At 43.4% G+C, this 16,401-nt stretch overlaps 1 protein-coding gene and 1 long non-coding RNA gene across 3 annotated transcripts in view; one reads left to right on the top strand and one right to left on the bottom strand.

Annotated features, from left to right (window-relative positions):
- LOC132657211 (uncharacterized) overlaps positions 1–6,006 on the bottom strand; it is a 33,188-nt gene extending 27,182 nt beyond the window's left edge. Inside the window, exon 1 of the long non-coding RNA XR_009595046.1 lies at positions 5,542–6,006. This is a non-coding gene — a long non-coding RNA (uncharacterized LOC132657211). The remainder of the gene's footprint in view (positions 1–5,541) is intronic.
- Positions 6,007–6,394: 388 nt separating this feature from the next.
- TMEM65 (transmembrane protein 65) overlaps positions 6,395–16,401 on the top strand; it is a 48,628-nt gene continuing 38,621 nt past the window's right edge. For both annotated transcript variants that reach the window (XM_027972914.3, XM_015097742.4), the window contains exon 1: positions 6,395–6,972. In XM_027972914.3, coding sequence (XP_027828715.1) covers positions 6,672–6,972 — 301 coding nt within the window. In that variant the 5' untranslated portion in view covers positions 6,395–6,671. The remainder of the gene's footprint in view (positions 6,973–16,401) is intronic.

Genomic DNA, 16,401 nt, shown 5'->3' on the forward strand with positions numbered 1-16,401 from the left:
GTAGACAGAACATGGCCTTGTGCCATACCATGAACAGGGATGCCAGGAGTTCTGGAGAGCACCTGCATGATGTAACCTATTGTGGACTGCTGATTCAGCAACAATTTTTCATGAGGAGGAGACAGTGATTGTTAACTGAGGCACAATGTTTTCATCTTTGTCATCTTGAAAAGTGAAGAGCAGCTTCTGCTGAGCCCAGGCCAAGACTGCCTTCTGGGCCCTCCTTCTCTCCATCTTTCACTTCTGTAACCTTCTCCAATCTGCTGAAGCTACCTGCTCAGCACCCTCCCATTTCCTCACAGCCTTCCTCTTGCTGCCCGTAGCTAGACCTGCTTTATCCTACCCTTCTCCATAGCTCTATACATGAACCCTGCCCCATCTCCTTCATTTATTTATATTTAGGGTATTCAAGTGTTCAGAGAAACAGTGGATAGGGGATCCAGGTAGTACACATGATATATGTATCAAATTATGATAGCTAGGTAAGTATTTCCCAAATTAGGGTCCAAAGACCTAACCCTAGAGGTCTGAGGGGTCCACAGGAATTAAGGTAATAATCATGTATTGTGCACTTACATGTTTCAAGTGCTGTTTGAAATGTTTTACAGATATTTACTTTCACTGTAACTTTCTAAAGCAGATACTCTTACCTCCATTTAACACATAAGCAAACTTAGCAACATGTTCTTATTACCATCAAAGACATGAACAGTTATACAGCTAGGTTATACAAGGTTATACATTTACAGCTAGTAAGTAGTAGAGTGGGGACTCAAAACCTAGTCTGCCTCCAGAGAGAATGATCTCAACCACTTCGCAATGTTGTCATCTGGGGCTTGACAGGGACTGAATGGTCCAAGATGGCCTCATGCATGTGTCTGGTAGTTAGCTGGGGCTATTGGCTGTCACTGCAAAGAAATACAGGAAAACAACAGAATGGGAAAGACTAGAGATCTCTTCAAGAAAATTAGAGATAGCAAGGGAATATTTCATGCAAAGATGGGCTCGATAAAGGACAGAAATGGTATGGACCTAACAAGCAGAAGATATTAAGAAGAGGTGGCAAGAATACACAGAAGTGTACAAAAAAGAGCTTCACGACCCAGATAATCACAATGGTGTGATCATTCACCTAGAGCCAGATATCCTGGAATGTGAAGTCAAGTGGGCCTTAGAAAGCATCACTACGAACAAAGCTAGTGGAGGTGATGGAATTCCAGTTAAACTATTTAAAATCCTGAAAGATGATGCTGCGAAAGTCCTGCACTCAATATGCCAGCAAATTCGGAAAACTCAGCAGTGGCCACAAGACTGGAAAAGGTCAGTTTTCATTCCAATTCCAAAGAAAGGCAATGCCAAAGAATGTTCAAACTACCACACAATTGCACTCATCTCACATGCTAGTAAAGTAATGCTCAAAATTCTCCAAGCCAGGCTTCAGCAATACATGAACCGTGAACTTCCAGATGTTCAGGCTGGTTCTAGAAAAGGCAGAGGAACCAGAGATCAAATTACCAGCATCCGCTGGATCATGGAAAAAGCAAGAGAGTTCCAGAAAAACATCTATTTCTGCTTTATTGATTATGACAAAGCCTTTGACTGTGTGGATCACAATAAACTGTGGAAAATTCTGAGAGAGATGGGAATACAGACCACCTGACCTGCCTCTTGAGAAATCTGTATGCAGGTCAGGAAGCAATAGTTAGAACTGGACATGGAACAACAGACTGGTTCCAAATAGGAAAAGGAGTATGCCAAGGCTGTATATTGTCACCCTGCTTATTTAACTTCTATGCAGAGTACATCATGAGAAACGCTGGACTGGAAGAAACACAAGCTGGAATCAAGATTGCTGGGAGAAATATCAATAACCTCAGATATGCAGATGATATCACCCTATGGCAGAAAGTGAAGAGGAACTAAAGAGCCTCTTGATGAAAGTGAAAGAGGAGAGTGAAAAAGTTGGCTTAAAGCTCAACATTCAGAAAACGAAGATCATGGCATCTGGTCCCATCACTTCCCATGGGAAATAGATGAGGAAACAGTGGAAACAGTGTCAGACTTTATTTTGGGGGCTCCAAAATCACTGCAGATGGTGATTGCAGCCATGAAATTAAAAGACACTTACTCCTTGGAAGAAAAGTTATGACCAACCTAGATAGCATATTCAAAAGCAGAGACATTACTTTGCCAACAAAGCTCCATCCTAGTCAAGGCTATGGTTTTTCCTGTGGTCATGTATGGATGTGAGAGTTGGACTGTGAAGAAGGCTGAGCGCTGAAGAATTGATGCTTTTGAACAGTGGTGTTGGAGAAGACTCTTGAGAGTCCCTTGGAGTGCAAGGAGATCCAACCAATCCATTCTGAAGGAGATCAGCCCTGGGATTTCTTTGGAAGGAATGATGCTAAAGCTGAAACTCCAGTACTTTGGCCACCTCATGAGAAGAGTTGACTAATTGGAAAAGGGGATGACCTAGGATGAGATGGCTGGATGGCAGCACTAACTCGATGGAGGTGAGTCTGAGTGAACTCCAGGAGTTGGTGATGGACAGGGAGGTCTGTCATGCTGCGATTCATGGGGTTGCAAAGAGTCGGACACGACTGAGCGACTGAACTGAACTGATTGGCTGTCACTTCCTCCTCCCAGTGGCTTTTCCAGCAGGATACTCCATACCTCTTTACATTGCAGCTGAATTCTGAGATTGTACCATTGGTCATGGAACAGATAGGCTTATAGATCAAATTAAGATGGGTGAATCAGATTGTTAGGTGGCAGCTTTAAAACATTTCCCCAAATTCTTTGACATTTCTTCCATTGAGAGGCGGAGGTCCATTGTTATTCAGTCTCTTGGTGGTGTCTGACCCCATGGACTGTAGCATGCCAGCCTCTCCTGTTCTTTACCATCTCCCTGTTACATGGGCTGGCCCTAGTGGCTTGCTGGTGGCTGGTAGAATAAGTGGAAGTGATACTGTATGATTCCTTAGGATAAATCATTAAAGGTCATGAACCTGTTTGTTTTTTTTTTTTAGACACTTGCTCTCAGGGAAGCCAGCTGCCATGTGAGACGTCTGACCTGTGGGAGGGGTATGTGAAGGTACTCTGGTTCACAGTCTTAGCTGAGCTTCCAGCCAGACAACAGTCAGCATCAACTGTCAGCCACATAACTGTGCCATCTTGGATATCCAACCTTGATGAGCCTTTAAATGACTGCTGTTGCAGTGGCATCTGATAAGAGACTCCAACAAAGAACTGCCCAAGCAAGTCCTCCTTGAATTCCTGTTACAATATCAGGAGCAGGATAAACTGCCTAGGTAAGCCACTAAGTTTGGTTTAACATGTTCACTCAAATAGCAACAAGAGTAACCCAGTTTATCAACCAATTCAGAACAGAGTGAGAAGCAAGGAGAAAGAGATGGAGTCGATAAACAAGCTTAGGATGAGACATAAGCAGGGTGGAAGGACCATTGTAAAAACCATTTTGTTTTATGCAACGTTCATATGTGTTAACACTCTCTGCCAGTCTTCTCTACAGATGGCATAGTTTTAAGGACCAGAGTGGAGAGGAAGTGAGGGGTTTCAGCAGATTGAAGGGGCCTGGAATCAACACAAGGCAAGTGTGTCTTGTCAAAACTATAGCTGTCCATCAGCTGGCTGAGTAGCTAGGGATTCATCTGCTAGAATAATTTATCTGCTAGATTTATCTGTGCAGAGACTATATAAGGCCGTAACATGGGCATAATGGATAACATGAGTTGGTGATAACATAGCTGTCAGTCTAGAGGTAGTATGATCCATGCCTTATTAATATTTAAAGTTCACTTGGTCTATCTCTTTCTATATAAAGTAGAACTTTATTTGACTGCATTGGGTCTTAGCTGTGGCATGCGGGATCTACACAGCTTCTCTCTAGTTGCCGTGCATGGGCTTAGTGGCCCCTCAGCATGTGGAATCTTAGTTTTCCAACTAGGGATCCAACCCATGTACCTTGCATTAGAAGGCAGATTCTTGACCACTGGACCACCAGGTAAGTCCCTAAAGTAGCGCTTTCGTTTGTTCCAGCCTTTTTATGTTTAACACAAACCCATTCAGTCTATGTGTAACATGTCATAAGCAAATTGTATCTATGTTTTTGTTTCTCTTATTCTCTGTAGCAGAGATGATTACTCCTAAAGCATGCAGCAAACACATTTCAGCAAGCCTCAAGGAACAAACACTTATTGGAACATGGTTGTGATATCCCACTTACTGCTGAAAGTATCACATGGCCATGCCCACAATCATATGGTACAAGTCTACACAAGGGGGTGTATACCACAAAGCATGATTTGTTGGGACCATAATGGAACAATCGAACACTAACACATAGCTAGGAAGCGATTGATTCAATTATTGAACTTTCAGCACTCTATGCTTTTGGAGCCTACACACAAAACTGGTGTCCTGGAGACTGCTAGGAATTCTTACTGAAGAGCTTTTTCAAATCTCTCTTCCCAGGCCCCACCCCAAACCCAATGAATCAGAATCTCTTCGGGGTAAAAGGTATATATGGGAGGAGGTGGTAGAAATTCCAAGAATTTGAGACTTAAATAACTCTGTAGAAGATTCCAACACACCATGGGGCATGTAGGGGGTTTCAAAGACAAGAGAGTCTCTTCACTCTTAAGGGCTTGTGTTTTCCAAAGAGAACATTCTTAATTATCATTACAACAGGAACATTGCCCTGAAATTTAAAAAAAATTTTAATGCTTTCCCTGTTTAAGTTAGAGCAGTGGTTCTCAAACTTCTGTCTGTGCGTGTGTGTGATGTGTTAGTCACTCAGTCGTGTCTGACTTTTTGCAACCCTATGGACTGTAGCCCCATCCAGGCTCCTCTGTCCATGGAATTCTCCAGGCAATACAGAAGTGGGTTGTCATTCCCTTCTCCAGGGGAATCTTTCCAACCCAAGGATCAAACCTGGGTCTCCCGCATTGCAGGCAGATTCTTTACCATCTGAGCCACCAGGGAAGGAATCAGTATTAACAGGAGGGTCTGTTAAAACGCAGATGACTGGGTTCAAAACCCAGTTTCAGATTCAGGATGTCTCTGGTGGAGCACCCGAATTTGCATGTCTAACAAGTTCTGTTGTCTAGGGACCATACTCTGAGAACCACTGAGTCAGAGCAGTAGAAGGATTTGGTGATAAAGTTCCTCCAATGACTCACATTTTTTGTACTTACATTTTTACAGCACATCTACTGCATATATGGTCTTGGGCTGGGCGCAGCAGCGGATATAAGGATAGGATTTAGGTCTTGATTACACTTGAGCAGATTTATTCTCTAAGTGGATCTATTCTCTAAGAAGCCAGGAAGCCTAAGTGTCATCAGAGAGTTCAGACAGAGCAGAGATCTCCTCCCTTGGGAAAAGATAAATGAAAGCTTGTAAAAGGAGACCCTATGACTCCTCCGAAAATGCCTAGGACACGTGGAAATGGAAAATCGTAGAATTCTTTCCGTTTCAGCATAGGTGAAAAAAATCAACCCAACAGACCGGAACAAATACCTGGAAAAGGTCTGCGACTTTCTTGCCTCGGGCTCCAGCATTAACAATCTGCAAAGTGCTTGCATCAAAACGGGGAAAAGTGTTCTCAGTGTCAAGGTCTCAAAGACTTCTGGGGAAGGGGTAGACATGGCTTCGCCTTCCCTTTACAGTTTCCAGAGATTGGGCTCCGGCGGAAGCCGGGGTGTGCGGTGACTTGGCAAACCGCGCGGCGTGAGCGCTTCAATAACCCAAAGCAGGGCGCTGTGGTGAGGCCTGTGCCAAGCGAAGGGGGCCACACGCTGGACCATCATTCAGAACCAGCCTCAGATTCAGGTATGACGGTGGGACGGGTGGCAGTCGCACTACCCAGCCCAGCGAGGGGCTCAAGGATCTTCCATACCCCTCAGTCTGGACTCAAACGTGGCGGAGGTCAGGGCCGGCAGCCACGGCCCTCTTCCTACACCTTCAAGCAACGGAGGGCGGGAGGACCCGCGTGCACTCCCCTCACGCGGGAGCGCGCGCGCGCCCCGCGAGCCTGCGCACTGCGCCTGCGCAGCTCCGCCCTTTGCCCGCCCCTTTCCTTCGCCCCGCCCTGTTACCCTCTACCCTGCCGCTAGGGGTAGTGGCGGCGGCTGGGGCCCGAGAACGCGGCTCCTTTGAGGCAGACTTGAGGCGTGAGGACGAGCGCCGGCCAGAGGCTGGGAAAACCGGCGATAAGGGAGGGCGGTGCCGGAGAAGGGCGGCGCGTGGCTGACTCATCCCTCTGGAAGGTAAGACTGACAGACGCAAACCCTTGCCGAACCCGCCCGCCCGCCCGCGCTGCTCCGGGTCGGCTGGGAGGCGCCCGCCCGCGCCGCCAGCCCGCCCGCCAGCCAGTCTTCTCCTGGAGCGCTCTCCCGGCCCGGCCGCCTCAGAGAAAGTTTTCGTCGTCGGGAGGGACCGGAGGCGCCGCGGGCCTTCGGGGAAGGGAAGGAGGACGCAAGAGGAGGCTCCAGCCGCGCGGGCCGGGGAGTGCATGGTGCCCGGCGCCTCGGTCGCCTGTCAGGAGGACATTGGGGCGGGGTCGGGCTGAGGCCAGCTCCTTCTTTCCCGCGGCCTCGTCAGAAATCGCCCTCCCGGACTGCCGCGGGGTCCCCGCTCCTCAGCCCGCCATGTCCCGGCTGCTGCCGCTGCTGAGGAGCTGGACCGCGCGCAGCCTGAGGCCGGGCCCGGCCGCCGCCGCCGCCGCCGCCGCGCCCCGTCCGCCCTCCTGGTGCTGCTGCGGGCGGGGGCTGCTCGCGCTCGCGGCCCCGGGAGGCCCCCGGGCGCTGGGCACCCACCCCAAGAAGGAGCCCATGGAGGCGCTGAACACGGCTCAGGGCGCGCGCGACTTCATCTACAGCCTGCACTCCAGCGAGAGGAGCTGCCTGCTCAAGGAGCTGCACCGCTTCGAGTCGATCGCCATCGCCCAAGGTAAGGGGGACCCCAGGGGGGCGATCCGGGGGGGCCCGGCGCCCTCCTTTCCCCAGCCCGCCCCTCGGCCTGGGCCCCTGGCCGCCGCTCCCTTCGCCTTCCTGGCCTCGCGCCTGGGACGTCAGAGGAGGGGAACTTTCCGCCTCCTGAGTGTCCCCGGGGCAGGTAGGACAGGCGCGGATCGTGCCAGGCAGCCGGGGCCAACGCTTGGCTGGTTCCTCCCCAGCCTCAGAATCGGAGCTTCAGCCCCAGTTACCAACCGACGAGAATCTGATTTTGTTTAGATTTGCCGTGTTCACTCTCCCCCGCCCCCCACACCCCCCAGTCGTCCTGTCCCCTAGCTCGTGCTGCTTCTGGGAACGTGCAGCCGTGCAGGTGGCTAAGCCGACAGGCAGGAGGAAACTTTGTTGAATGGTTATCAAAAGATGTGTGGGTCCGAAAGAAGGGATGTTGCTTCTTAAGGCAGAGATACTCTCAGATGCCTGTTTGTACACGCCTCCAGTTGGATTCATTTGAACAGCCGAAGGAAACATTTTCCTGGGAAATGGAAAGAGTGGAGTAGACCAGCAATAGCACATACAGACTGGCAAGTCAGTCCATCATAGGTTTGGTGCTACCCAAGTTAAACTCCCCTTTCTGTTGTTTCCTCAGAGGATGAAAGAATGCAGTAGATAGGAAGGTATTTTTTTTTTTTCTGGAAATCTGTGACTCTACAATAAAAAGCAGACTTCTGCTCAAAAATAATCTGGAATGGTGAAAACCAAGCTATTTTTAAGCTAACATGTTAAAAAAGGATATTTTTAAAACTAGTGCAGAATGCTGGTAGGTCAGAATTTGAGTCCAAGTGAAAAGCTAAAAAGTCAGAAAACCAGAAGAGGTGAAAGGGACCAGTGATCAATCATTCATTCTTAAAATACCTTTGCCAATTAAATACCCTGATACAAACAAAATACATTGCTGCTGTTTTATATTACATTCTGGTGTGTTTGAAAGTTGTGTTTTTTTCCCCTTAGTTTACGCCTCTCCTTCTTCAGGGTTGGTAGGTAAATAAACATTTCATAGATTCCTTACATTAAGAGCCCATTTATTTGGAAAAAGACGTTTCATTTGCCAGAGGCACTTGGAAGTGCTTCATTGATCTGTGGATAGGAATGGAGGAAAGCATGATTTTTCTATACTACTTTTTCAGAAACTTTTTATTAGTTGGGCCTTTTAACTGCTTTCTTTTCCTCAGTTCAGGGAATTGTGGAACAATTTATGGTACTGGATCATTCCAGACATTGTCTACTCACAGTGCTTCCATAGGAAAAATGTAACATCCCAATCAATTTGATTACTCAATATTTAATCATGATATTATATGAAGTCATAATCAGATATTAGCATATTTGTAAGCTATATGTGCACTCAGTGTGTAGTTTTTAAAATAATAATTTCCAACAATGTGACCATTGGAAAAAACTATAAAGACATCCATGCCAGAGCATTAGTTTTGGGAATCTTTCTCCGTGGATAAGACTGTTTGAACTCACATTTGGCCTTTTCTAAGTAATTTCTTAGAAATTCTGCATTAACATTGTTTCAAGATTGGAGGGCCTTCTTAATATGATTTTATAACAGTTCATAAAAAGCATGTTCTGTGATACACATGGATAAATTTTACCTTGTATCTTATTGTTTTAGCACATGCCAATAGTATTGTGGTAGGAATGCTACATTTTCCAGTGAAGGTAATGCTTTAAAATTTAACATGGTTTTAAATACTGGAAGGGACCTATAAATTTCAGTCAATGGAGATCAGTTAGTGCCAAACTTAATAATATATAAGTTACATGAGAGAGAAGTTGGTAATTTAAATTGTGTTTGTTCAAGAAAAACAAGCAAGGATATAGGAAACAATGTAGTAGCCAATGCTTATTTGACTTATAAGCTAAACAATTGTAAAGTTTAAGTCAACGAATTTCACCAATGTTGATGACTAAATTAGTGCCCTTTGACTCATGTGACATTTATTGATGATGATGCTTTAATTTTTAGTATAGAATTAATTCTAATACAGTTTTTGATACCAGTCAGTGCATATAGTTTTGAGGGAGATAACTGGAATCAAAACTAGTAAATTACCCTATTCATTTACCATGTAAGGTAAAGAGATTTCTTATGTCAAGAATGCATACAGCTCAGTCTATTGCTGAAATAAAATGTTTCCCCAGACAAATGAAAAATTGTTGTTTTTCTTTTATTGTTGCTTTTTGAGTGTTTTTAAATACTCAGCCTGTGTATTAAATGTGTGTGTACTAAGTGCACTTTCTAATGAAATAAATCATTAAAAGAGCTGTTTCTTATAATAGGAAATCTTATATGTTTTTGGAAAGCGTGTGCTTGGATGATCTAATGTAATGTTTTGGATGTGGTGTGGAAACATTACAGGAAAACATCTATGCTTTGAAATGAAAGTGGGTCTACTGCTGAAATATGTCACATTGGCCCTTATCTTTCTAATGTGTTTATCAGTAGGCATCTGATATAGTCTGTGGCAAGATAAAGCCTTATAATCAATTTGTATAGATAAAGCAAACTTTGTGGGATGTCTTATTATTGTTAAGTAAGATATTGTGATTTTTAAATTACAAATTGATTTCCTCCCAAGTTTTTTTAAAGTAGATGTTCAACCCACTGTCTTTCTTCCAGAAAGAGTCCATATTCTCATGACAGTACATTGTTGTGCTGATATTATTATTATTGCCTTTTAATTTTAGCTGAGCTTTTTAAAACAAATTTGTTTTCAAATTTCTGCAATTACTATTTCTATTTGTAATTATTTTTAAAGACATTTAAAATATCAATTTGGTTTTTCAATGAGCAGATTCATTGTATTAGTTATACATTCAGTTCAGTTCAGTTCAGTTCAGTCGCTCGCTCAGTCGTGTCCGACTCTTTGTGACCCCATGAATTGCAGCACACCAGGCCTCCCTGTCCATCACCAACTCCCTGAGTTCACTCAAACTCATGTCCATCGAGTCAGTGATGCCATCCAGCCATCTCATCCTCTGTCGTCCCCTTCTCCTCCTGCCCCCAATCCCTCCCAGCATCAGAGTCTTTTCCAGTGAGTCAGCTCTTCGCATGAGGTGGCCAGAGTATTGGAGTTTACGCTTTAGCATCATTCCTTCCAAAGAACACCCAGGGTTGATCTCCTTCAGAATGGACTGGTTGGATCTCCTTGTAGTCCAAGGGACTCTCAAGAGTCTTCTCTAACACCACAGTTCAAAAGCATCAATTCTTTGGTGCTCAGGTTTCTTCACAGTCCAACTCTCATATCTGTACATGATTACTGGAAAAACCATAGCCTTGGCTAGACGGACCTTTGTTGGCAAAGTAATGTCTCTGCTTTTGAATATGCTGTCCAGGTTGGTCATAACTGTCCTTCCAAGGAATAAGCATCTTTTAATTTCATGGCTGCAGTCACCTCTGCAGTGATTTTGGAGCCCAGAAAAATAAAGTCTGACACTGTTTCCACTGTTTCCCCATCTATTTTCCATGAAGTGATGGGACCAGATGCCATGATCTTCGTTTTCTGAATGTTGACTTTAAGCCAACTTTTTCACTCTCCCCTTTCACTTTCTTCAAGAGGCTTTTTAGTTCCTCTTCACTTTCTGCCATAAGGGTGGTGTCATCTGCATATCTGAGGTTATTGATATTTCTCCCAGCAATCTTGATTCCAGCTTGTGCTTCTTCCAGCCCAGTGTTTTTCAGGATGTATTTTACATATAAGTTAACTAAGCAAGGTGACAGTATACAGCCTTGACATACTCCTTTTCCTATTTGGAACCAGTCTGTTGTTCCATGTCCTGGAATGCAAAAGTAGGAAGTCAAAAAACACCTGGAGTAACAGGTAAATTTGGTCTTGGAATACGAAAAGAAGCAAGGCAAAGGCTAATAGAGTTTTGCCAAGAGAACGCACTGGTCATAGCAAACACTCTCTTCCAACAGCACAAGAGAAGACTCTGCACATGGACATCACCAGATGGTAAATACCAAAATCAGATTGATTATATTCTTTGCAGCCAAAGATGGAGAAGTTCTATACAGTCAGCAAAAACAAGACCAGGAGCTGACTGTGGGTCAGATCATGAACTCCTTAGACTTAAATTGAAGAAAATAGGGAAAACCACTAGATCATTCAGGCATGACCTAAATCAAATCCCTTATGATTATACAGTGGAAGTGAGAAGTAGATTTAAGGGACTAGATCTGATCAATAGAGTGCCTGATGAACTATGGAATGAGGTTCGTGACATTGTACAGGAGACAGGGATCAAGACCATCCCCATGGAAAAGAAATTCAAAAAAGCAAAATGGCTGTCTGGGGAGGCCTTACAAATAGCTGTGAAAAGAAGAGAAGTGAAAAACAAAGGAGAAAAGGAAAGATATAAGCATCTGAATGCAGAGTTCCAAAGAATAGCAAGAAGAGATAAGAAAGCCTTCTTCAGCAATCAATGCAAAGAAATAGAGGAAAATAACAGAATGGGAAAGACTAGAGATCCCTTCAAGAAAATTAGAGATACCAAGGGAACATTTCATGCAAAGATGGGCTCGATAAAGGACAGAAATGGTATGGACCTAACAGAAGCAGAAGATATTAAGAAGAGGTGGCAAGAATACACAGAAGAACTGTGCAAAAAAGAGCTTCACGACCAAGATAATCACGATGGTGTGATCACTCACCTAGAGCCAGACATCCTGGAATGTGAAGTCAATTGGGCCTTAGAAAGCATCACTATGAACAAAGCTAGTGGAGGTGATGGAATTCCAGTGGAGCTGTTTCAAATCCTGAAAGATGATGCTGTGAAAGTGCTGCACTCAATATGCCAGCAAATTCGGAAAACTCAGCAGTGGCCACAGGACTAGAAAAGGTCAGTTTTCATTCCAATTCCAAAGAAAGACAATGCCAAAGAATGCTCAAACTACCACACAATTGCACTCATCTCACACGCTAGTAAAGTAATGCTCAAAATTCTCCAAGCCAGGCTTCAGCAATACGTGAACCGTGAACTTCCTGATGTTCGGGCTGGTTTTAGAAAAAGCAGAGGAACCAGAGATCAAATTGCCAACATCTGCTGGATCATGGAAAAAGCAAGAGAGTTCCAAAAAAACATCTATTTCTGCTTTATTGAGTATGCCAAAGCCTTTGACTGTGTGGATCACAATAAACTGTGGAAAATTCTGAAAGAGATGGGAATACCAGACCACCTGACTTGCCTCTTGAGAAACCTATATTCAAGGTCAGGAAGCAACAGTTAGACTGGACATGGAACAATAGACTGGTTCCAAATAGGAAAAGGAGTACGTCAAGTTATACATAGCTATACAACAAATTACCTCAAAGCATAGTGACTTAAAACAAATATGTATTTTCTCATGGTTTCTGAGGATTAGGAGTCCTGAGGCAGCTTAGGGGGTTATTTCTGGCTCAAGATCTCTCATCAAGTGTTAATCAAGCTTTCAGCTGGGGCTGTATCATCTGAAGTTTGGACTGGGGCTGGAAGAACTAGTTCCAAGAACACTCACTCACATAGCTGTTGGCTAGAAGTCTCAATTCCTTGCCGTGTGGATCTCTCCACAGTGCTGTCTGATTGTTTCAAGACATGGCAGCTGGCTTCTTCCAGAATGAATGATTAGAGACCTAAGCTGGAAGCCACAGTATTTCATAACCCAGTCTTAGAAGAGCTAGTCCATCCTTTTTTTGCCCTAGTTGTACACTATGGGAGATACTATATAGGATGTGAATACCAGGAGGTGGAAATAATTGGGGTCATCTTGGAGGCTACCTTGAATGCTTATTAACTTGTAATTAATGATCATTGGAGAATTACACAGAAAAGTAAGAGCTGGCTTTTGGGGAGGCATAAAGAAAGACGATTTGAAAAAAGGAGCTTCTTAGAAAAATTTTTTTTTAAATGTGTACTTATGTTATTTTAAAAATGAGATTCTTTATATATATATATATATATATATATATATATGCAAATAAATGGCAACCCACTCCAGTACTCTTGCCTGGAGAATCCCATGGAGGGAGGAGCCTGGTAGGCTACTAGTCCATGGGGTTGCAAAGAGTTGGACACGACTGAGTGACTTCACTTTCAAAGGATGTTTTGAGGGGAACAGGGCAGTTTTTTTTTTATTCAATCTTAGATCCTAATCAGCTTGCATTTTTTTGTTTCTCTGTATAAGTGGTAATTGTATATGTTTTAAAAATTTTTTTAACCATTTATCTGCATTCATATAGATATCCCATATAATTCTAAAGTTAATCTTGTAGTTCCCCACGTTTGTGATTGTTCACTTAAGGTATAATAAGGAGTTTTGTTTTGAGAACTTGCCATATAGCATACTTAGAATACATAAAAACAAAAATGACTTTTTCCTGGAGTTCAAATCCACTAGGGATCTTGGACTCTTAACAAGAGTATTCTCATTTTTGTCAACCCTTTGTATAGGATTATATAAGAAAGTAGCAAAGCTGTTAAGCTGTTAGCGCCTCTGGGATAAATTGAAGATAATCTTGGCTTTTGCTCAGAGAGAATAGGAAAGAGGGCAAGAAAACATTTCATACTCCAGTTTAACATTTGCAAGTAAAGATATTTCAGTGCCTTAGTGAAACAGTAAAAGAAAATAATAACTGGACCTCCAGGAGGAGAACAGATGAGGATATGAAATGTGGACTGAATCAGGAGGAGTGAGTCATCTCTAATAAGCTGGGAACTTTTATATATTGGCCCTGGATAAGTAAATGAAGCTTTGTTATGATCAGTTATTTTTCCAATATGGAAAGAGCCTGATTATGGCAGTATATCCCAACAGCCTTAATTATGAATAGTTTTAAGAGTTAATGAGCATATTGGAGTAGCCCTATAACTAGGGATTCTGTCTAGAAAACAGATAACATAAATAGAATTTTTTTCCCTTCCATTATAAAATGGATATATTCTATTAACAATCTTTAATCATCATTTAACATGTAACTTGAGCTCTAGAGTTATTTGTGACATAAAACAGTGGCCATTGTGTTATAGCTCATGGTTTTATGGATCAGGAATATAGGCAGGGCTTAGCTGGGTGGTTTGTCCCTTTCACGTAGTATCTGTGGGGGTCATGTAGTAAACAGCTGGCAGATGAGCTAGTTACAGGATCCAAGATGGCTTCATTCACTTGTCTGGTACTTTGTTGGACATGACTGGGAGTTTGGGCTCAAATGGAACTACTGACCAGTGTAGATGCATTTGATTTCACCAGCATGACAGTCTTAAAATGAATCAGGACTCCCAGAGAAAATGTTCCAAGAGAGCTGAGTAGAAGTGGTAAGACTTTGTATCAGTTTCCTATTGCTGCTGTAACAAATTACCACAAATATAGTGGCTTCAGTTCAGTTCAGTCACTCAGTCCTGTCTGACTCTTTGCGACCCCATGAATTGCAGCAGCCAGGCCTCCCTGTCCATCACCAGCTCCTGGAGTTCACTCAGACTTGCATCCATCCAGTCAGTGATGCCATCCAGCCATCTCATCCTTAGTCGTCCCCTTCTCCTCCTGCCCCTAATCCCTCCCAGCATCAGAGTCTTTTCCAATGAGTCAACTCTTTGCATGAGGTGGCCAAAGTACTGGAGTTTCAGCTTTAGCTTCATTCCCTCCAAAGAAACCCCAGGGCTGATCTCCTTTAGAATGGACTGGTTGGATCTCCTTGCAGTCCAAGGGACTCTCAAGAGTCTGCTCCAACACCACAGTTCAAAAGCATCAATTCTTCAGCACTCAGCCTTCTTCACAGTCCAACTCTCACATCCTTACATGACCACAGGAAAAACCATAGCCTTGACTAGATGGACCTTAGTCGGCAAAGTAATGTCTCTGCTTTTGAATATGCTATCTAGGTTGGTCATAACTTTTCTTCCAAGGAGTAAGCATCTTTTAATTTCATGGCTGCAGTCACCATCTGCTTAAAACAACACAAATTCATTCGTTAGAGTTCCGGAAGTCTGAAGGCCAAAATTAGACTTAAGGGGCTAAAATAAAAGTGTTACCAAGGTTCTGTCCTTCTCCAGGCCCTAGTGGAGAACCTGGTCCTTGTTTCTTCCAGGTTTTGGCATGTGCTCGTTCCTGCTCACGTTAATCTCTGCTTCAGCTGTCACATCACTGACCTTTTTACCTTTCTCTTATAAGGGCCCTTGGGATTACATTTAGAACTGACCTGGATTATTCAGGATAATCTTTCTCTCTCAAAATCCTTAATTTAGTCACATCTGCAAACTCTGCTGTGAACACAGGTAGAAGGATTAGAATGTGGACATATGGTGTGTGTGTGTGGGGGGGGGGTAGTAGTATTCAGCCTACCACAGATTTATGACCTTGCCTTGGAAGTCCCCAAATGTCATTTCTGCTGCGTGCTATTGATGAAGCAAATTGCTAAGGCCAGTGTAGATTGAAGGGAAGGAAAATTAGAAGGAGATATTCTGTGTAGTAACCATAACTGATAACTGTAGTTTGTTCCTTTTTCTCAGTATGTGTAAAAATTAATCATTTCTGTTAGAAATTTTATATCGTATCATTCTTCATTAATGTACACCAGTAACATATTGAATTTTTGTTTAAGACTTTTCAACATTCTGAGTGCCAGTGTAGTGACAGTGATTCCTTTGTTATATATTAATATATTGATTTATACACACACACACACACACACACATATAGGTGTACAGGACCTTTCCTCTATATCAGGATTTCTCAACTTTGGCAATATTGACATTTTGGATTGAATAATTCTTTGTTGTGGGGGTTGTCCTTCACATAGGATATTTAGCAGCATCCCTGTCTTCTAGGCACTAGATGCCAGTAGCCCCCTCCCACCCTCCTCACCCCAGGTTTTGTGAACCAAAAATGTCTCTAGATATTGCCAACTGTCCCTGGAGGAGACATTGAATGGGAGGAAGGGGAGGAATTTAGTAAAATAAAACCAGTCTGATCAACGGCCATTGCTTCATATGAAATGCTATATTTCATGTAGATATATAAATAGAAAAGACGATTTTTTCTTCACTCTTTGTCCCTGTCTCTCTCCTTTTCCTATCATCCATTGATACTTACTATTTTCAGTATATTCTCTGCTTCTAGCTCATTTCCTTCATTTTACATTTATTTTTCTCTGGATACGGACATAAGAGTAATTCCTCACCTCTCTATCAAACTCTTTGGGGCTTCCCAGGTGGATCAGTGGTAAAGAGTCTGCCTGCAAGGCAGGAGACTCAAGAGATGTGGGTTTGATCCCTAGGTTGGGAAGATCCCCTGGAATAGGGAAAGGCAACCCACTCCAGTGTTCTTGCCTGGAAATTCCTAGACAGAGGAGCCTGGTGGGCTACAGTACATGGAGTTACAAAGAGT

Source organism: Ovis aries, chromosome 9, assembly GCF_016772045.2.
Source record: "Ovis aries strain OAR_USU_Benz2616 breed Rambouillet chromosome 9, ARS-UI_Ramb_v3.0, whole genome shotgun sequence".
Classification (NCBI taxonomy): Eukaryota; Metazoa; Chordata; class Mammalia; order Artiodactyla; family Bovidae; genus Ovis; species Ovis aries.